This window comes from Arvicanthis niloticus, chromosome 12 (assembly GCF_011762505.2).
Source record: "Arvicanthis niloticus isolate mArvNil1 chromosome 12, mArvNil1.pat.X, whole genome shotgun sequence".
NCBI lineage: Eukaryota > Metazoa > Chordata > Mammalia > Rodentia > Muridae > Arvicanthis > Arvicanthis niloticus.
Window position 1 is genome coordinate 10,417,620 of NC_047669.1, and position 22,937 is coordinate 10,440,556.

Below are 22,937 nucleotides of genomic sequence, written 5' to 3' on the forward strand. Positions count from 1 at the left end.
TGCCAAAGAAGGATTTGATCACAGGTGTGCCCTCCATTTCTGGGTTGTACTTAATTCCAGATATAGTCAAGTTGACAACCAAGAATGTCTATCATAGCCATGAAGACCCAGGCCAGCTGAGGGCATGAGACTGTCAGTGAGGTCATCTGTGGAAGCTGCTTTTTCCTAAGCATCCCAGGAAAGACACTGCCAACCTTCTCCGAGGTGTCATTCTTGTAACAGTGAAGTGGCACCTTTGCTGTCATTTCCTCTCCCTTAGAATTGTAAGTCACATTCCAACTTGTCAGTTTTACATCACTCACTCAAGTTCAGAATTGCATGCATTTTTAGACCTGCACATGGAGCTCATGGGAGCTTCCCTGTTTATTTCAAAGCACCATACTAGTTATTGTAACACTTAAGAGCCCCTGATAAATGATGCCTACCCATCATAGCTGGTGGAGGACACTCTGCTCTGACTGGGAGTTTCATCTCTGGACACTCTGATTTCTAAGTTCTGATGGTCAACACTTCCTGCTTACTGATCCCGATTAAAATTTCTGTCCTTCAGTGCAAAGAGTATAAACCAGTGTTTTTTCAATCTTCCTAATGCTGCGACCCTTTAATACAGTTCCTCAGGTTGTGGTGACCCCCCACCCCCTAACCATAATATTATTTCATTGCTACTTCATAACTGTGATTTTGCTATTGTTAGAAATCATAATGTAAATATCTAATATTCAGGATATCTGATATGACGTGACCCTCAGAGGGGTTCAGACTCACAGATGAGAACCACTGCTATAAACCATTAGATACAGACTAACCTGGATTGGTATCCTGGTTCCACATGGGTGGTGTGGTGAGCCAGTGAGGTGGAAGACTTGTTAAGCCTCACTCTGGTCATTCTAACACAGAGTTGTAAAATTTTACTTTGTAGTGTTTTTGTTTGGTGAGAGGTTGCAGGTCAAGTGCCTAATTAGTGGAGTTTCCTAAATGCCATCCCTCCTCTAGTTATTCCTGAGCTGCCATGGTCACATGGTCATGTGGTCAGTGGTACTGACTTGTCTGGGGAAATTTAATTCATTTGTTCTCCAGTAACCCTTCCACTTCCCACGTTATGACGTTGAATCTGAATTTTTGTCTATTTTTGTATGCCTCATCACTTTCAAAATCCCATCCATTCCATTTTCAGTCACCCACATCACTCCCGACATGGCTCTCTTGTCAAAGGGCTGTTCTCCTTTCCCTGCGCACAACGACTCCCTGGCCTTTGCTTTTACACAGTTCCAGCAGGTTAGCACACCCTTTTATTTAACAGTCCCAACTTGGCACAGATGAAATGGGCAGAGATGACTGTTGTGCAGATGCTCAGGGGCAGGCATTTTCACTTGTTCAAAGTCAGCAAGAATGGAATCAAGATCCAAGGCTTTATGAATTTCCCATCTAGACCACTGATTTATCTCAAACATCTTCAAAAACAAGTTTGGTAGGAAAAGACTTCAGACTCACAAGGTAAGCAAAGCCCCAGGGGCAATTGCTTTGACTCATCCTGGTGAGTAAACTCGGAAGAGGAAAGAATTTCGTGTTTTCCAAAGGATACAGACCTTATTTGAGTACAGAGTGTTTCTGTCTTCTGCTTAGTTACTCAGTGGATTCTGAGAGAGCAAATATACGAAGAGCCCAGATATGAAGCGGCCATCCTAGCTATCTTACCAAGATTTCCTATCTTCTGTCATAATGATCTAGCTTCTCAGGTACACTGAATGGTGGACTGTGGGGCTAACCTTTGGTCTAGAAGTCCCGGATCACAGCACTCACCGAACTGGATTACAGCTGCATGAGATTTCTCTGGCTCTTTTAACACATGTAGAATTTAAGAGACTCTGGGTTTTGTGTATAGACCAGTCAGCTTATTCCTCTTTTCAAGCCTACATGTCTTTGTTCCACAGAGAGCCTGGGCTAGGGAGTGAAATGACGAGAAAGGCTCTGGTCTAAGATTCTCAAGTGAGCTAGAGTAGAGAGAGCACCAGAAGCTAACGACCATGGTGCACTCAGGGTGGAAGGATGCATAAATGTTCATGGCTCCGTAAGAGGTTCAGAGGAATGCTGCCTACACTCAAAGTCTAAACTAAGTCTTGTTTTCCTACTCTGGCTTGCACAAGGCTGCATCGTTGATGGGAGGCAGTCGGGGGTTGGACTTCAAGCCTGCTTCTGCTAGATCTTATGCTCGATCCTTCGCTTGGCCCATCACCCCCTTGCCCTTTGGATCATCTTTCTTCCCCTTGCTCTGTGGTTTTTTTGTTTGTTTGTTTTGTTTTGTTTTGTTTTTTTATAGGCTTGGTTCCTGCTCCAAACAGTGGCTCTCTTGCCTGTACCATCCATTATGATTCATACCAACTTGAAGAAAAAGTTCAGCTGCTTCATCCTGGTCTTTCTCCTATTTGCAGTCATCTGTGTGTGGAAGAAAGGGAATGGTTATGAGGCTCTTACATTGCAAGCCAAGGCGTTCCAGATGCCGAAGAGCCAGGAGAAAGTGGCTATGGGGCCTGCGTCCCAGGCTGTGTTCTCAAACAGCAAACAAGACCTTAAGGAAGGCATCCAAAGCCTCAGTTACTCAAGGGTCACAGCCAAGGTCAAACCACAGCCCTCCTACCAGGTGTGGGATAAAGACTCCACATACTCAAAAGTTAACCCCAGGCTACTGAAGATTTGGAGGAACTATCTGAACATGAACAAATATAAAGTATCCTACAAGGGGCCGGGGCCAGGAGTCAAGTTCAGTGTAGAAGCACTGCGTTGCCACCTTCGAGACCGTGTGAATGTGTCTATGATAGAGGCCACAGATTTTCCCTTCAATACCACTGAATGGGAGGGTTACCTGCCCAAGGAGAACTTTAGAACCAAGGCTGGCCCTTGGCACAGGTGTGCTGTCGTCTCTTCTGCGGGATCTCTGAAGAACTCCCAGCTGGGTCGAGAGATTGGTATGTGCCTTTGTTAGGGTTTCTGTTGCTGCAACAATTAACGTCTCCAAAGAAGGAAGTTGGGGAGGAAAGGGTATATTTGGTTTACACTTTTACATTGTTCATAACCAAAAAAAGTTAGGACAGGAACACAAACTGGCCTGGAACCTGGAGGCAGGAGCCGATGAGCAGAGGCCATGGAGGAGTACTGCTTACTGACTTGCTCAGCCTGCTTTGTTATAGAACCCAGGACTATCAATCCAGGACTGGCCCCACTCACAATGGGCAGGGCCCTCCCCCATTGGTCACTAATTGAAATTGTTTTGCCCTGCAGCTGGATCTCAGAGAGACAATTCCTCCTTCCTCTCATGACTCTAGCTCGAGTCAACTTGACTCACAAAACCTGCTAGTACAGCATATCAGAGCTATTCTCTGAGCGGCTGATGGTCCTAGGATTGACTGGGGAATTTCAAGGTCCTACAACGAGAACCCAAGCATAGCTTAATGGACTGGCAGAGTTGTCCCAGTACAATGTTTTCAGATGTCTTTCTTGAAGTGAAAAATACCCCCAAAACACACACACACACACACACACACACACACACACACACACACACACACAGAGTATATTTTAACAGTATTCAATACACTTTCTCCTTCTCCCTCCTAGATTTTTCCATCACATCTCCTTTCCAACTTCATGTCTTTTTTTTTTTTTTTTTTAATAACCTACTGTGTCAGATTAAGCTGCCTGCATGATCATGAATGTGCATGCACAGTATTCCACTGTAACACGATCAACCTACCAGGTCCCACAGGCCTAAAGAAAACTAACTCCTTCACCCAGAAGCCATCCAGTGTTAATGGCTCCTCACCTATCCACCCCAACTCACACTGAGTTGAGGTTATCCAGATTATGTAGGTCTTGGGTAAGCACCTATAGCTGCTGTGCCTTCACGAGTGCAGTGATTCTGTCATCCAGAAGACACTGGTCCCAATTCGCCATTGTCACTGGTTCTTACAACCTTTCTGTTTCCTCTTCCATGGTAACTCTTGAAGGTCTACTGCATCTTTTTCCATTAGAATATTTCCTTCTTCCTTACCTCCCTCCCTCCCTCCCTCCCTTCTTTTTCTCTTTTGTTTTGTTTTCTTTTTTCTAAACAGGGTTTCTCTGTGCAGCCCCGGGTGTCCTGGATCTTGCTCTGTAGACCAGGCCAGCCCAGAACTCAGAGATTCACTGGCCTCTGCCTCCTGAGTGCTGGGACAAAAGTCATGTGCCACTATCGCCTGGGTAGAATATTTTTTTTAATCTGTTTGGAATATTGGTATTCTATGGAGTATTCTATTTATGAGGAAAAAAAGGAAGGAAGGAAAGAAGAAAAAAAAAGAGTTAGTGGTGCCAAAAGCAAACCCACTGTGGTATTTATTTGGAAATACTTGAGACATAGAACTCGACTTGTTTTCACGATCTAATCTTGTATTAGTTTCTAGTCCTATGGAAGGTAGGCAGACACAGGCCACAGAGGTCAGCCTTGGGCACTGCCCATCACCTTCACCTTGTATTCAGGCAGGGGCTCTTTGTTGTTTGCCATTGCTGGGTACACCAGGCTAGCTGGCCTATGAGATTCCGGCCATTCTCTCAGTCTCTGCCTCCCATCTCCTTTTAGAGTGCTGGAATTTCAGATGCAGGCCACCGTGTGTGGCTTCAGGTGGGTTCTGAGAGTTCGGCTTCCTGTTCTCAAGTTTGCATTTTGCCTCTCTAATCCCAGTTCTGATACATGCTAATTCCTTTAAGTCTCACCTGATTAATTCTCAGCTCTTCTCTTAAAAAAATATTAATTCAGCAGTGTTTCGTGTGTGTGTGTATGTGTGTGTGTGTGTGTGTGTGTATGTGTGTGTGGTATGTGAGTATGTGTGTTATGTGTGTGTACATGTGTATATGTGCTGGGGTATGAGTATGGGTGTCAGAAGACAACTCTGTTGAGTTGATTCTCTCCTGTCACCTTTCTGTGGATTCTGTACCTCAAACTCAGGCTACCAGACTTTGTCAGTAGCAACTTTTACCTGCTGGGCCTTTGAAGGCACTCCAGCTGCAAGTCTTAAACTGGGGCAGATTTAGGCTAACTCCAGTTGTTTCATGAATCCTTAAAGTTGCCTACAAAGCTACCCAGACGGGTTAGGGGGTTAGGTGTTTGCAAGTTTGTCTGTGTTTTTTCTAACTGTGCCTTATCCTCAGAGTGTTCTGTAACTGTTAGAGGCCCCACGTCAAAAGACACCAGTTTGCTATTCCTAAAACCCTTAGCAGCTAATAAAGAACCAGAGTCTGTTCATATTGGCAAACTTGCAACTGAGAGCCGACTAACTTGTGCAGAGCCACTTCTTTTTGTTATTTTAAGAGAACTCTGGCTATGGAGAAAGCCTTGCTGTCAGGCTGGGGTTCTGGGGAGGGTGAGGTCACACACTCATTTTAATTTCCTTCTGGTGACAGCCAGGGAGAGTGCCCTGAAACCAGGCATAAGCTTTCAAAGAAGGAATGTAGGCCCAAATTGAATTCTCTAGAACAGATGGAGGTGAGATCACATTTTTTGTCTCCCAGTGTCAGTAGGGACTCTAATGGGCCTCACAAAATGGCCAGTCCCACCCCAGCTTTGCTTTTTATCCTTTTGGTTTCTTGGGACTATTTTTAAATTTCTCCTTTTTAGAAACCAAATGTGCTTGATTTCTGTCATACGTCATAGACTTAGTTTTCTTTCTTTGTTCCTCCTTCTCTGCATCTGTAGTAGGATAGCGGTGTTTAGGATGGTCCATATTAGATGACCTCTGGCTCTTCCTTATCAAGTTATTGTCCTGATAAAATTGTGTTCAGGATTAAGGCAGAGCCGTATCTCTTTGTAAACTGCAGCTACAGATTTATTTTCATGTGTTTTATAATTAGAACAATTTTTTTTTTTAAAGTTTGAGTTCATTCATGAATTGAGTTGCAAAGCCCACTTGTGCAGAGCCGTGATGGTTGTTTTTCCATCTATAACAAGACATCCATAATGTCCTGTATTTTTAATCATCCCACAAACCAGACTATGGTGGCTCCATAATTAATAGTATGCTTATGTGTATAAGCTATGTAGATAAGTTGAGGGTTTTATTTCAAACTATAGCATATTTTTTAACATACTATCACCAATAAGAATGATACATTGGACACTTACTATGTGTTCAACATATCCGCTTTCCTCTTTTTAAATTCTATTTTTGTATATGGCAGTTTTGCTTGCATGTATGTCTATATATACTATGAGCATGCGTAGTGCCCGTGGAGTCTAGAAGAGGGTATCAGGTCCCTGAAACTGGAGTTACAGACATAGTTGTGGGTGCTGGGAGTTGGACCTGGGGCTTCTAGAGGAGTGACCAGTGTTCTTAACTGCTGAGTCATCTTTCCAGCCCCTGTGTTCCAAAACTAATATTTTTGTTCATTCTTTGAGAATTTCATACATGCACACAGTCTATTTTGAGCATATTCTCTCTCTTACACAGAGAGAGAGAGAGAGAGAGAGAGAGAGAGAGAGAGAGAGAGAGAGAAAGAGAGAGAGAGAGAGAGAGAGAGAGAGAGAGAGAGAGAGAGAGAGAGAGAGAGAGAGAGAGAGAGAGAGAGAGAGAGAGAGAGAGAGAGAGAGAAAACGAGAACTCTTGTCCCAGATCTGCCTCTGGCGCCTGGGAACTTCTTGTGCTCTTTTTGTTTTAATAAGTCCTTGAATCCAGTGTGTGCTGCTCACGTACTCATGGGTGTGGGGCCATCCACTGCAAGTTGGTCTACCCCTAGGGGCTACACCCTTAAAGAAAACTGACTCATTCTCCCCTTGGAGCCATACACTCTTCATTGCTCTTCAGTTATGTGCCCCTCCCCCCACAAGCTGGTGCTGACTGGCTTTGTCCTGTACAGCACCTGCTGCCCTGGACCCCTGCAGTCCCCAAGAGCTAACTGTGGAGGCCCCAGAGAATTGTACAACTGATTGTAGGCAGAAGAGGTTGAAGGTGGCCCCGTGACTCAGAAACGCTGGTGTTAAGTTCTCTTGTGTCTCAGAATGACAGTGGCCTCCGAGTGAATTTGGCTGCATCAGTTCCTTCTTCCCCAGAGGAAAAGAAAACAACATTCTGAGGCCCTTAGGAATGAAGGATGCATAGAGAGGATGTGGGTGGGGCCTTTTGGGTGGAGAAGGGGGAGGAGTTAAGCCAGAGATATCACTAGGAGTCAGGGTGACAGGTGACAGACTACATAAAGACTTTGGATTTTGGCCTTTTTTTTTTTCTTTCTTTCTTTTTTTTCCCATGAATCTAGTCTTCATGCTCAGGTTTCCAGAGTTCTGCGCTGATCTGAGCCGGCCTGACTAAGGGCATCTTCATTTCCCCTTCCGTTGGACAGTGGTTCTGTGGGTCATGACCCCTCAGGGTTGAGCAGGCTTTTCACAGAAGTCCCCGAAGACCATCATAAAACAGATATTTACATTCCCATTCATAACAATAGTAAATCACAGTTAAGAAGTAGCAATGAAAATAATTTTGTGGTGGGGGGGGGCACCACAACATGAGGAACTGTATTAAAAGGTGGCAGCATTAGGAAGGCCGAGACCCGCTGCTCTCGCCAGTTCCCTGTCTGGTTGTACCGTGGACTTTCTATGTTCTCTGTTTAGGAGGGACTCCCTTGTCTGTGCCTGACTGGCTTTTGGGTCTTGGCTCTGAACTATCATACTGTCAAAAGGAAAGTTCTTGAGTGTCTCTCCTGATACTAATCATACTCGTCAATTATGCATGAATTCCTATGCATGCCTTCTTTCTCCATGCAGTGAAACACAATGGCTTGTCTTTTTGCCCCACAACATTGCCTCTGGTGCCTAGAACTGTGCCTGGCACAACAGAGTCTTCAATCAGTATTTTTCTGAATGAAGAAATGATTATTTTTTTTTTCCTCACAACATCAAGGACTCATTCAAAACTTTCTGTAATGGGGAATCTCTATTTCCCCTCCAAGCCCCTCTCCCCACTTCCCACCTGCTTCTGGTACCAGAGAGTTGACATTCTGGACTATGTGAGTGGGTATGTCCTGCCTTCTGGTTTGTCTGTAACAGGCTCAGGGGAGCAAGGGCTTGCTTCTGAGGAGGACGGAAGACTAGGCTCAGTTTCTCATAGTGCTCCCCCACAGGATGGCCTCTGGCTGTGGTTTTTCTGGGATCAGAAGTCTCAGCTCCTGCCAGGTAGAACTTTCCAACTCTGGTTTTGCTCCCTTCTTTCTCGTCCGTTCTGTGAGATCAGTGGGTGAACCAGTTGGGAGTAGAAGATCTCTCTCTTTCTCTCTCTTTCTCTCTTTCTCTCTCTCTCTCTCTCTCTGCTGATTAGATGGTAGCAGAGGCTGGGTTCCTCTCCTTCACAGTTGGTGACAATGACCTTCCTCAGCTCAGAGTCTCTGCCCCGCCTGCTGGGGTATGCTTGGGTTTGGGGGTGGGATAGGAAGAGCTCCTTGCAGCTCTGGGTGCTGTTCTCATTACCTCAAACTCAGCCGTGTACCCAGCACTCTCATGGCTCCTGGGACCCGTGGTTGGGAACGTTGCCTATATGCGGTTTCTTTGCTTTGCCTGTGGTTTTTCACTTTTGAAGCCTGTGCCTAGTTCTGAGAAACCTATTGCAGTTCTGTGCTGTGTAAGGGTGGACCCGCTGCCCTCTGCAGCGTGCTGTGTGGAAACTGATAAGGTTTGGATATGCTCATCTTGTATTGTTTTCAAACCATCCCAAAGGCAGACTGTCCAGCAGTTCTGTTCTGTAGTTTCTGTGAATAAGGTGTCTGGATTCCTACAGTTTACAAATTGAAATAAAGAGGAAGACTTTCATGGCTTAATTCTGCAAATACCCCCCTTTATGGGTCATTTTGTATGGCGCTAAATGCCTTCCGTTCTTCCTGTCTTATCTGTGTGGCTATTGAACGGCCCTAAAGAAATCCTTGTGGACGATAGACGGTCTCTGATGCAAATTTTGCTGGTGAACCCCAAGCTTGTCTGAGCAAGTGGGGTTGGGGTAAGCTCTCATAGAATCTGCGAAGTTTGGGGTTGGGATGGTACCTTCACATCTCACCTTCATCAGATTGATCCAAGTTAGGGTTCAGAAACTTGTGCAAATCTTGCTACTTATGCTTAAAATAAACGTAGGGACCAGGAAGTAGTTATGTGATTTTGAGATGTTATGGCTGATCTTGACCAGAGTTGTCTTAGGTTTTCCATTCTTGTGAACAGATACCAGGACCAAGGCAACTCTTATAAGGACAACATTTAATTGGGGCTGGCTTACAGGTTCAGAGGTTCAGTCCATTATCATCAAGGTGGGTGCATGGCAACATCCAGGCAGGCATGTCACTGGAGGAGCTGAGAGTTCTACATCTTGTTCTAAAAGCAAACAGGAGAAGATTGGCTTCCTGGGAGCTGGGATGAGGGTCTTAAAGCCCATGCCCACAATGACACAAATACTCCAATAAGGCCACTCACATTCCAACAAGACTACATCTCCTAATAGTGCCACTCCCTGGGCCAAGCATATACAAACATTGTACTTACTTAAAAAACAATGTAAGACCCAACAGTTTGGGAATTTAAGTGGCGCTCTGACCTCTTCTACTTCTGCCATACCAGACTTGCAACCTCCTATGAGCTTCCGGTTCCTAAATAGAACAGATATTCCAGGGCTGTCTTCAGTGACACAGTGAATCCCTTCACTGTGCTAAGCACTGTGCATGCTTCAGAGCGCAGTAATGACATTGGACATATGATACAGAATCAACAAAATCTGGCAGGACTAGAAATATGTTCTTCTGGTGATACCTAGTGAATGTGTGGTTTGTTCCTTTGATAACTGAGAAAGGATTCTGCTATAAGTAGCCTGTTAGCCCTGCTCATTTTTCTGTTGTATCTGAACACACTGGTGCCAGTGAATGGACTTTACAATTAATGGATATCATATCTCTTGTAGTGGTCAGCGGGCCCATGATCACCTCTGTGAGCTTTACTGGGCACCACATTCATGTTATAATAGTCCCCGTGCACTGTATATTTTTATCTCCCCTCTGCCTTCCTTTTTCCTCTGTCTCTCTTCTTGCATATGGCCAGCACTCACCCCCATTTTCCATTTCCTGTGGTTTTCAGATAATCATGATGCAGTCCTGAGGTTTAATGGGGCACCTACAGACAACTTCCAACAGGATGTGGGCACGAAAACTACCATTCGCCTAATGAATTCTCAGGTAAGCATTCTTTCCTGCAGATAACACATCAGAGGAAGATGACTCCAGTGTGGGCCCCAACACTGAGTGTGTCCACATCACAGCTGCCAGGTTGATTTAAGTTTCTTGACCTCCTGAGTCCCAGATACATCCCTGAAGAAGGGACAGTGATCCCATGGCCAACCTTGTGATGTGTCCATAAAATCCTCTCCACACGAACAGTGTGTATGATGGAGCTGCTTAGGGTCTAGGGAAACAGGCTTCTGGTTTCTCTTGTAACCATGCAATTGTGCCTGTAATTTTAGACAAGGGACCAGCAGGATCGCAGGACATCCTGGGGAGAAAGAGAGGTGGTGTGATAAGTAAGCAAAGATGGTCGAGGTGGACCCTAAAACATTACCCAAGTGTGGGGCACCACCCTAGTGCCACAGGAATCTATGGATGATGTACTAGAATCTATGCATTGCCTCATGAATTTCCTGATCCTTCCCTAAAGTATTTCTGAGTAGTAGACATGTTGCTTTCCCAACACTGATAGAAACGTTAGATGTGTTTTTGCCGAAAAGTTCTGTTAAATTTAGTGAAAAAAAATGGATTTATGCATAGCTCAAACTGCATGGTAGCCAGGGACAATGATGTGCAAGTATAGTCCCAGCCACCTGGGAGACTGAGACAGGATTAAGACTCAATATCAAGATGGATAGATAGTTAGATAAATACATAGGTAAGTTCTTTACTAAGACTGTCAATTTAATAGCCCCTCCATTAGCAGTGATGTTTGCTCTTCTCTCAGCAGACACGGGCACCACCTTAGATGTTCTTCTATGGATGTATAATCTTTCTACTATTTCCGTCTGCCTCTTAAGGCTGTAGGGCCTGGGATAGATCAGAAAAGCCCACCAGAACCTTGCTCATGTGGAGGCTTCTTCCTTTCCTGCAGCAGGGCTCTGTGTCTTTGCTCCTTTCTTTTCCCTTTCTGACTTGCTGGGTCTTCCAGCTGCTGGAACTCTGCCCTTCTTCCTGTACAGTGTTCTTTGTATCTGAGGCCCACAGTCATAAGAAGTGGGGCCAGGGAACAGAACTGCTGTGCATGCAAACTTATTTCTTGTCCCATCCCCTTCCTATCTTTTTCTGGGGAACAGTATCTTGCATTATTGCCCAGGCTAGCCTTGAACTCTGTTCGCCTCTTCCTCTCTCTCAAGTACTGAAAGTCATCAACATGAGTCACCATGCCCAGTTTTAAGCCTTTCTGTTAGTATTTTAATTTAAAAACAGAAGTTACTTTCTATCCTGGCAGTATTTCCAGTGCCCTCATACCTCCAGTGTCTCTGTTACTCTGCCTCAGGGATTTGCCTTTCCTAGGGTCTCTCACTAGGACCTAAGGCTTGCAGATTAGACTAGTTTGACTTGGAAACCCCAGGGATCTGCCTGTCTCTGCCTCCCTGGTACTGAGGTCACAAGAGCACACCATTATGCCCAGTCTTTCCTGTGGGTGCTAGGAATGGAAGTCATGTTCTTGTGCTTTATTCAGCAAGCATTTTTACCAACCGAATCATCTCCCTAGACCTGCATTTTTGGGGTTTTTAATATCACTTTCTCTAGCAATAACAGTGGTAAATGTTAAAGAAATGGTTTGGTTAACAAGGTTCTCTGATGCAAGTGGCCTTGAGCTTGACATCGAAAGTCGAAAGGGATTTGGAAAAATATTGATGGGGAGGCCTGGCTGAAAGAGGGATCAGCTGGACAGAGATACACAGGAAGTGAGAGTCTCCCTGCCTTGGCCTGGGCTGAAGGTTGAAGGAGGCAGGATTCATGCTGCCTGGTAGAAGGGGAGCAGGCTAGCCTTCAAGTAGCTCAGATTAACAAGTCTAGAAAATCTGGTATTTAGCTATGATCTTTTATCCCACCGTCTAAAATCTCTTCATATTTCCCATGGTTTTCTTCTCATGCACAGACACAGGAACCCTGAGCTATAGAGGATAAAGCCCTACAATTCCAGCTGGGGTTTATGTCAAATTTAGGTATCTGTAAAGAGATGTCAGGTAGGCATTTACCCCAATAGGGATGGAGTGTAAGAAGGTCTTAATGGGAGAGGAGGAGCTGGGAGCTATCTGCATATGTGTGGTAAGGACACTGAGAATGTCTGGGGGCAGGGGAAGAGAATTTCAGCAAGGTGTGCATCTTGTAGTCTAGGTAGGAGAAGAGGGTGTCTGCTGAAAGGCATGTCTATAAGGAATGCCTGTAAGTGGACAAAGGGAAGAAGGGGATTTTAGCAATTAAAGTATCTCTCTTAAGAACACTTAAACAAGCTGGTATAATTATAGTTTAGTAGCCCACAGCAGTGGCTTTCCCCAGTGTTGGGATTTATTGGAAACCAGTAAATTCATTTGCTACCATGGCTCCAATGGCAGTAACTTACCAGGAAGCCCCTGCTTTCCTCGGCAGCCCTAGCCAGAGCAGACATGGGTTCTTTTATTCTCATCTTAATTTCTTTTTTTTTATTGTATTCATTTATTTATTTATTGTGTATGAGTACACTGTAGCTGTCTTCAGACACACCAGAAGAAAGCATCGGCTCTCATTCCAGATGGTTGTGAGCCACCACGTGGTTGCTAGGAATTGAACTCAGGACCTCTGGAAGAGCAGCCCGTGCTCTTAACCGCTGGACCATCTCTGCAGCCTCCCTCATCTTAATTTCTAACATTGACTTTCTAGTCACACATTTCACATCACACAATAAATCTGTCTGTCTATCTGCGTATCTATCATCTATCTACCTATTGATCAATCAATCTATCTTCTATCATCTATCATTTGTCTGTCTATCTATCTATCTATCCTTTTACCTATCATCTATATATGCATCTATCACCTATCTATCATCCATCCATCGATCTGTCTGTCTGTCTGTCTATCTACCTATCTATCAATCTATGTGTGTATGTGAGTAGGTTGAAGAGTGGCTAGTTTATGAAGGCCTACGAGCTGATAGAAATGCAGAGACAAGATACCAACGTCAGGGTTCAGGGTCAGAGCTGAGCTGTGGTCTAGTGGAGCTGTACAGGGAAAAGGGCAGGACCAGGTCCAGATGAATGAACAGGTGGGTGATGGATGGGCAGGTCCAGATAGGAGAACAGAATGGTGGGTAGATGGTAGTTCTAGTAGACTGTATCAAAAGCAGGACTGAGCCAAGCTGAAGCCTCTGGGGCAGTGGCAAGTTCTGCCAGTTTGTTCTTTGACATACATACTAAGTGGTCAGCTGACAGGTTGGTGAGGATTACCGATACTGTAGTTTTAAGTGTTTGCCTTGCTATGATCTAGTGTATCCAGTAAGTTTTCAGGCCGTTTTTTGTTTGTTTGCTTGCTTGTTTTTGTTTTTTCTTTTTCTTTTCTTTTCTTCTTCTTCTTCTTCTTCTTCTTCTTCTTCTTCTTCTTCTTCTTCTTCTTCTTCTTCTTCTTCTTCTTCTTCTTCTTCTTCTTCTTCTTCCTCCTCCTCCTCCTCCTTTGTTTTTTTTTGCCTTTAGTATACCCATGTACCCTTCATTCTCAATTCACCCTGATAAATGGACAGGGTGGCACCCTTCTTACTCCCAGGAGTTCATCAGTCTGTGCTGTGTGAGTGATACTGGACATGTCCACACTGGTACAGAGTCATCCTCCCTCCTCAAGACGGTGTCAAAAAAATTACTTGAGAATGGATTCTCTCCGGACGGGGCACAGTCTGATAGACCACTGCTTTGCACAATGCACGGTGACTTGGAGCAGGGCACAAGCATTTTTATTCTTTTCATGTTGTAGATGAGATGGAACTTAGTAAGTTTAAAACCCAGCACAGGTGGAAGGGAAGTGTCTGGGGAGGTGCCCAGGAGAAAGCCCCCATGCTTGTCTCCCATCTAGACCACTACTGTAAGCAGTAGAGATGACATGATTTTGGGACTTGTATCAGTCTTAGGTGACTTAGAGCTTCAGGGAAAGGTTTGAATGACAACTGTGGTTAGTTTGGGTCAACCTGTGCTGTTAGCCCCCCCTTCCCATTCTTAACCCCAGCACAGGCAACTGTGTACACAGTCCTAGATTAGTCTAGATAGAGGTCAGGTCTTGCTGATTGGTGTTTGTTATCACAGAGATAAAAGTTCTGAGTAGATGGCCAAGGTCATCATTACACTCCCTCCTCATTGTTAAAAGCAACTTCCTCTCTGGCTGAGATGATTGAAGAGATTTTTAAAGCCAAATCTTCCCCCTTTACCCTATTAGGAGACAGATATTGAAAGCTAGTTCATTTAAAATAACATACGGGACATTTGACTTCATTTTATTATTACTGCAAATACATGGGATATCCGGTTTACAAGGAGAAAACACGGGCTGGAGAGAAGACTCACTGGTTAGGAGTGTGCACTGTTCCAGCAGACAACCCAAGCTGGGTCCCCAACATTTATACCAGATGGCTCACAACAGTCTGTAACTCCATCTTAGGAAAACCTGAGCTCTGAGGGCACCAACACCCATGTACACACACTCCTATATGCAATTTAAAATGATAATAAATCTTAAAAACAAGAAAAAATTTTCTTTGGCTCACAGTTAATTTGGAGCCTGTGCTGAGACAGCGCTTCATTGTTCACTCTGTGTCTGGTACTAGAGAAAGAGGAAGTCCAAGTGCCCTCGTCCAAGACATGTTCCTAACAAACAAGGGCATCTCACTGGGCTATCTCACCCTTAAATATTAGTCATAGGCAGGGAGGAGATTCTAGCAATGGAACATTCATCGGAAGCATCTTGTTAGCTGACCCAGCCGAAGAAAAAGGGAGCTGGACTGGGTCACATCGGCTCTCAGCAAGTCCAGGGCTTGAAGTCATTTGGAGCAGTGTCCACAGTTGATTCTTAGGTGGTATCTCTCAGCAAAGTGGAAATCTGCTGAATCAGATAAAGACTAGAGATAGAAGTTAAAGTTACAAAACTTAAATGAAAAAAAATCTTACATTTGTAGCTTTCAGGACCCTGGTCCTGGTGGTTAAGCAGAGGAGAGGAATCCCAAGATGGGGGAGGGTGGAGGAGGGATGATATCCCCATGTCCAGGAATAGGCAACTAGGCTGAACTTATCTACAATCTGTTTGACCTGTGAGAGGTAGATCCAACTCTTAACGACTTCCACAACTCCCTGAAGTTACAAGAATTTTTTTTTAGTTTACAAAAAGAGATAAAAGATTGTAGATTTAGTAGCGTTATCATTGTTTGTAATCTATACTGAAATCCACATTGTAGAAAAAGCAGGTAACAAATGCCTGTAAACAGCTGGAGTAGATGCATGCCTTTGAGTCACAGCAAAAGCTATGGGTTTGGGTTAAAAAGTATGAACATGTTTCTCTGTCCAGAGGGCTGGATGTATAGATTGAACAGAGATATTTTTAGCCTGGATGTGAAAAGCACCTTCAAGTCTATACTTAAAGGAGGACCAAAGGAAATGTCATATCTTGAGCTCGTGACTGGTAATAGTGATCAGTGCTTTTCCATTTTGTCAGAATGACATTGATCCATGTTAAAACTCTGAACTTCCGAAATTGCAGTATAACGACAAAATAGCATAGAAGGGGAAAGAAATCTGAAACATTTCTTATTTTCTCATTTTTCATATATCTTAAATAATTTCCTTAGGCCTTCAGAACTTACATAAGTTTTTACATCCTCAGAAGTTGCTTTTTTAGACCCTTGTAACTTAGATAGACTTCAAATCTTTTTCTTTCCATCTAAATCATTGGGCAGAGACATAAGTAGTTATTACTGAGAGCAGTGATGTAAAAGCAAATTCCTTTAAATAAAAAAAAAAAAACGATAAAAACTTATATCTGAAACCTGTTTATCCTTTAATATAAAGCCTGTTAGCAAGACAAGCTTGTCTGCCTTTCCCAGCAGAAGACCTAGTAGCTCTAGAAAAAGCAGGTCTGATTTTTACATATTAAATGAATTAGCAAGGAGGCTGCCTCTTGGTGAAGGTGTTGGCTGCCAGTTGCTGCCAAATAAACAAAATTAGTTAGCTGTTGTCAGACTTTTAGCTGCTTTATTTGGTTCTTTTTCCTACCACCTTCTCCAGCCTTCCAACTTCCAACACTAGGAGACAAAGAAGGTTAGAGCAGGAAAGAGGATGTCGATATCATTAGACTACTTCCTGCTGATCAGGGGCATCATGTTCCTTAGGGTAATCTTCATTATCAGGGTATCTCCAGCCAGCAAACAGCAGCAGCAAGGGCAGCAGCAGCTGCCACCTCTCTTGGGGCTCTGGCATTTAGGTACCCTCTGAAGAGTCCTCAGAATGCCAAAGTAAACTATCTTCAGCTGGCAAAATCACACCCCTGCTAGAGCACGAAACGAATCATAGCCATTGAAACAAAACACATTCACATAACATTTCTGTGTTTTTAAAGAAACCAAAATTCTCACTACAGAGAGCCATCAATACCATCAGAGTTTTGAGAAGGATAAATTATAGCAGAAAGAATCAACCAAATGGTCTCTGTATTGATTAAAATGTCAGAGACTTACCAGCTATCTGGATGATTACCCCAGTAGGCTCCACGGGTCTTGATAGCTTTGTGGGGGTTGGGGTGGGGGCAGAGGTCTTCAGCTGTTACACAGGATAGCATTGCATATTCAGCTGCTGCACAGAACAGCATAGGTCTTTCCAACTCAAAGAAATTACACAGCACACTCTTTAACCAACAGATAAAAGAAGTCACAAAGGTGTTATGGGGTACTTGAAGAGAGGCCCAAATAAATCAAATGGAGCCTGAATTGCTGGCAAAATGTTCTCAAACAGATTAGTGGGAAGCAGCCTTGACCTTCACTTGGTTCAGTTTTAAGGGCAAAAACCCCACAATTTCGACATATACAGAAAGGCAGTTCGGAACATCTGCAGCAAACAAGTGTTATTTACTGAAGTGGAGAGATAGCAGTTAAATGGTCAGGCAGTTAACCTTTAGCTCTGGATCACGTTGCATAGAAATTTACGGCTAGTACAGAAACCTGTTTTACCAAGATTATTTGAGCACTTAAAGTGTGCTTAGGAATGCTTCCATGAGATGTGGTAACTATACTCCAGTAGTCCACAGCACAGGAAACCAGAGGATTCTTATAAATGATTTAAGACACAATGCAGTATATAAAACTTATGAAATTCATTTAAAGTACTAGTAAAAGGAAAGCTTTTACTTATGAATTCATATATCAAAAGGTGAGAAAGATAAGAAAAACCTCAAATTAACATAACTTTATGACACATGAAGAAATATAAGCTAAATATGAATCTAGCAGAAGGAAGGAAATAATAAATATGAGAATATATATATATATATATATATATATATATATATATATATATATATAGAGAGAGAGAGAGAGAGAGAGAATAATAAAGGAAAACAAAGAGCCCAAAGTTGGTTCTTTGCAAAGTTGCAAAGTTCGCTGATATTGATAAATCTTGGCTCAAGGGACAAAGGCAAAAGAGAAAAGCTCCCCACCACCACCACTAAAACCAGAGATTATAAAGGAGACATTACTACAATTCTGCAGACATTTTAGAAAAGATTGTAGAAGACTATTCCATAAATAATGTTACACCAATAGCACAATCTAGATGAAATGAACATATATCTAGAAACAAAACATATCCAAACCAAGCCACAATAACGCATAAAACCTTCAATACTTAGAACTAGTAATAAGATTGAATCAATAAGTTTTAAACTTCTAGACAAAGTCCAGAACTCCATAGTTTCATGGTGAACTATATAGAATATTTAAGAAATCTTTCTAAACAATCTTTCTAAAAGCAATCTTCTTTCTCAAAATTTTTAATCAAAAAAAAAAATAATAAAGAGGAGGAGAAACTGTAACACATCCTGTGAACATGTTGAACCAGCCGTGACACCAGAAGAAAGCTACAGATCAGTGTATCTCATGGGCTGTTCAAAAGTCCTAAATAAAATGATGGCAGCCCAGATTAGATGGCCTTTAAAGAGGATGGTACTCATGTCCAAGTGAGATTTATTAATGGAATGCAAGGATGGATCGGCATAAAATGTTGATGACATATATGCTAGATTAATAGAACGAGGGGGAAATGATCATTTTATCCGATGGACAAAAAGTATCTAACAAAATGCAGTTCTTTTCATGATTAAAAATGCCCGATAAACTAGAAATGGAAGGAAGCCACCTGAACACAGCAAGTGACATTTATGAAAAACAGGCAAACACCATACACGATGGTGAGACATCGACCGCTCTGCATTGAAAACAGGAACAAGGCCAGGACTTCCGCTTGTGTTCTTCCTGCATAAACACCACTGAAGTCCTGACCAGAACATTTAGAAAAGAAAAGAAAAAAAAATTCCATCTGTTTACAGATGGTATTGTCTTATATGTAAGAAACTAAATTTTACCCAACCCCCACACCCAAGAAAAAGTTCTCTTGGAACTAATAACTAATACTGTTATCTGGTAAAATAACAAAGTCCAAAGTTCACTCATAAAAAACAGTTGAAAAAATTTTAAGGTTTGTTTGTTTGTTTATTATTTAATGTATATGAGTGCTCTATCTGTGTATACACATTCATGCTGGAAGAGGACATCAGATCCCAGTATAGATGGTTGTGAGCCACCATGTGGTTGCCAGGATCTTAACTCAGGACCTCTAGAAGAGGAGTCAGTGTCATAATAGCAGAGCCATCTCACCAGCCAGAACAGTTGATTTTTTGTTTTTGTTTTTGTTTTTCAAGGTTTTTTGAGACAAGGTTTCTCTGTGTAGCCCTGGCTGTCCTGGAACTCACTCTGTAGACCAGGCTGACCTCGAACTCAGAAGAGGCGCCTGCCTCTGCCCCCAAGTGCTGGGATTAAAGACGTGTGCCACTGCTGCCCAGCAGTTGAATTTTTATATGACCTACTCCAACAGTGAATGTGCTGGCTAGTTTTATGTCTACTTGAGCTAAACTAGAGTTATCTGAAAGGAGGGAACCTCAACTGAGAAAATATCTCCATAAGATCTGGCTGTAAGGCATTTTCTTAGTGAGTGACTAAAAGGGGAGGGGCCAGCCCATTGTGAGTGGTGCCATCCCTGGACTGATAGTTTGGGCTTCTGTAAAAAAGCAGACTGAGCAAGCCATGAGGAACAAGCCAGTAAGCAGCATCCCCCCATGGACTTTGCGTTCCTGCCTCCAGGTTCCTGTCCTGTTTGAGTTCCTGTTCTGACTTCCTTCTGTGATGGACTATGGTGTGAAACTGCAAGCCAAATTAAACCCTTTCCTCTCCAATTTCCTTCCTTTTGGTCTTGGTTTTTTTATTATAGCAATAATAACCCTAACTAGGACAGTGAGGAACCTTCCCAGCCCCTCCATGGAATTTACATTCGAAGAAGAAGAAGAAGAAGGAGGAGGAGGAGGAGGAGGAGGAGGAGGAGGAGGAGGAGGAGGAGGAGAAAATGTAGGCCTATGTAACATTTGTTTTTCAATTGTGTAGTGTCTTATGGTAGATTGAACACGCTATCACATGTCTTTAGTAGCTCCGTTCTGCTGGTATTTTTAATAGCTACTAACCTTGGTGGGATAGAACGGTGTTGGAAATTGGCATGAAGATTTAAATCAGGCAGTTGTGGAGCACATTTGTGTATGGGGATGGTCCTTTGTTTTCAGTTGTCTCTTACACAGCTTTTATGAGAAAATTGTTCTGCTAACTGAACATGACTTTGAAGTTGCAAAAGGAAAAAAAAAACAGTAAAACCGTAAACAGCAAAAAGCAAAAACTATTACATCTGCTTTGTTGACATTCTAAATGTTTCTAGGTAAATTTAAAATAATAATAATTTTTAAGAAGGACAGGAAGAGAAACTTGGCAAAGAAAGAAGTGGGCTGGGTGACATAATCCTAAGCAGCTTTCTTACTCAGAAAGCTGGGTAAGAAGATCACAAGTTCAAGGCCACCCTGGGTCACTCAGAAAAACCTTGCTTCAAAAAAATGGGACAAAGTGGGGTTAGAGGGATGGCTCAGCAGTTAAGAGCACTGTCTGCTCTTTTAGAGGACCTGGGTTCAATTCCCAGCACCCATGTGGCAGCTCACAACTGTCTAGTTCCAGGGGCTCTGGCATCTTCACATAGCACATACCTGCATGAAAAAGTCCTTGGAGGAGGCGGCCACTCTAGGAGAGAGGAGGTAGCAGTCACCGTGGAGATTTTAAGTGGAAAGCTGGTTGTCAAGACCTAGGGAGGGGAAGGAATGGGACTTCCTGAAGAATGGCTACTGTGTTTCAGTTTATAAAGAGTAAACAGTCCTGGAGGGGGATTGTTTTACTAATAACACAAAAATACGATTGTCCTTAATGCTACTGAGGTTGGTACTTTAAAATGCCTAAAGTGTGGTTATATTATGCATGTTTTAATCTAGTAAAAAGTGTTGTTGTTGTTTTTTTGTTTTTGTTGTTTTTTTCTCACTGGAGGAGAAACCATCTGATAGAGGGGTACATAGAATATACTAAAACAGGACCCGACAGACAAATGATTACTGAGACTGGCAGAGCCTCCCAGTGGAACACCACCAGCAGGAGGAATTCCCAGGGAACCCGATAAGAAGCTGCTGGGGGTTACCCCAAGAGGCCGAGGAGGCTAGGGAAGGTCTGACAGGGTCATTGAGAAGTGTGCTGAACTGGAACCAGTGACTGTGAGAAGGGGCACTGCTCACTGCTCTCTTCCTAGTTGGGCCGTGTTAGTTCGAGCCTCCTCCACCCTCTGTCTTTGTGGCAGAGGCTGGCACAGGGCACACCTGGATTGTGACAAAGCCACAGAAACAAACTGGTGCCTTTGCCATTAAAATGGCTTTTTATAGAAACGAGTGTCATGCCTCAAAGTTTTGGTTCAGCTGACCCATTTGTGCCCTGGGCAGATGTGGTAAAATTCAGCTGAAAAAAAATGGTCTATTTAATGTAAGCCTATATATAGAGCTACTTTTAACTGTAAATTTGAGATGATTTCTCTGAGACTCAGCCTGCTGTGCTTAGTGGACTTGAAGGGGGCCAGGACAAGAGGGTATGGTGGTTTCCTTAGAAGCATCTGGAGCCCCAGAATAGAGCCTAGTTCCTGTGCGTAAGCAACAGGTGTGCTGATCAGACATCCCCAGATAATCACTGGGGCTGATGCTGAAATAATAGTGAGCCCCGTTTATTAAATACTGTTCAAGGTGCTCCATATCTTGGCTCTCTTGATTTTTATGACATGTGAAGCTTGATCATTATGTTATCCAAGGTCATTTAGGCTCAGGTAGTTGAAGGGACAAGAGAGTGTGTCGGCTTCCTTAGAAGCACGTGGAAAGTAAGCTGAGCATCAAAGAACGTAAGAAACACCATAACCAAGACAAACTTATAAAAGAAAGCATTTCATAGGGGACTTGTTTACAGTGTTGGTAGGTTAATCCATGATTATCTGGCAGGGAGCATAGCAGAACAGGCAGGCAGACATGATGCTGGAAGCAGGTTGTAGGCAAAGAGAGAGCTCAGACCTGGTGTGGGCTTTTGGATCCTCAAATCCCACCTCCAGCAGTGCACTCACATCCTCCAACAAGGCCACACCTCCTAATCCTTCTCAAACAATTCCACTACCTGGGGACCAAACATTCAAGCCTACTACACTGAGGTAAAGTGGAAATGTAAACCAATTTTAATTTGTATTTTTCAGAACTTGAGATGTTGGACACTTTGAAAAATATTTACTGATTTACTGGCCAATTATAATTCTTCTCCTGAAAATTCTTTTCAGTTCATTGACTTATTATTAATGTTTTGTATTTCCTAGATGTTAACCCTCTGTCAGATATACAGCTGATAGATATATGTGGTATTTCTCCCATTGTATAGGCCATTGTTTCACTTAGTTAACTGTGTCCTCAGCTGTATAAAAGCTTTTAATTTTCAGTAGATCCCATTTGTCAACTGTTGGGCTTATTGCCTAGATGACAAATATAATGTTCAGGAAGTCCTTGCCTGTGCCTGTGCCTGTGCCTGTGCCTGTGCCTGTGCCTGTGCCTGTGCCTGTGCCTGTGCCTGTGCCTGTGCCTGTGCCTGTGCCTGTGCCTGTGCCTGTGCCTGTGACTGTGCCTGTGCCTGTGCCTGTGCCTGTGCCTGTGCCTGTGCCTCAAAGTGTTTTTCCTTGGGCTGACCCAGATTTCTGGTGTATAAGTACAGTCTCTGACCCGTTTGGAGTTGATTTTTGTACAGTGTAAGAGCTAAAGACCTAGTTTCATTCTGCTTTGTGTGAATACCCAGTGTTCCTAGTACTGTTTGGTCTTTTGTCCAATGAATATTTTTGGCATCTTTGTGAAAAACCAGGCAGCTATATCTGTGTGGGTTTATATCTAGATCTTATGTTCTGTTTTATTGATCCACATCTGTATCAATACAATGCGATTATTGTTACTATGGCTTAATAATACAATTTGAAAAAAGATAGAGTATTACATCATACCTTGATTCCCTGCCCCTCCCCCCCCAGGATTTCTTTGCCCATCCAAGGTACTTTTTGCTTCCAAATGAATTCTAAAATTAATTCTATTTCCATGAAGAATGGCACTAGAAATTTGATGAGAGGTGTGTTAAATCACAAGATGGCTATTTTTACAACATTGATTTCTTCACACCATCACTATGGGAGGTCTTCTTGTCTTCTAGCATATTCTTCTTCTCTTGCGTGGTTTAAATTAGAGTT

At 43.1% G+C, this 22,937-nt stretch overlaps 1 protein-coding gene across 2 annotated transcripts in view; it reads left to right on the forward strand.

The window, feature by feature from the left end:
• Window positions 1-22,937, forward strand: part of St6gal1 (ST6 beta-galactoside alpha-2,6-sialyltransferase 1) — a 124,897-nt gene that overhangs the window by 87,510 nt on the left and 14,450 nt on the right. For both annotated transcript variants that reach the window (XM_034515369.2, XM_034515370.2), the window contains exons 4-5: window positions 2,318-2,963; window positions 10,121-10,218. In XM_034515369.2, the coding sequence (XP_034371260.1) occupies window positions 2,366-2,963; window positions 10,121-10,218 (696 nt within the window). In that variant the 5' untranslated portion in view covers window positions 2,318-2,365. The remainder of the gene's footprint in view (window positions 1-2,317; window positions 2,964-10,120; window positions 10,219-22,937) is intronic.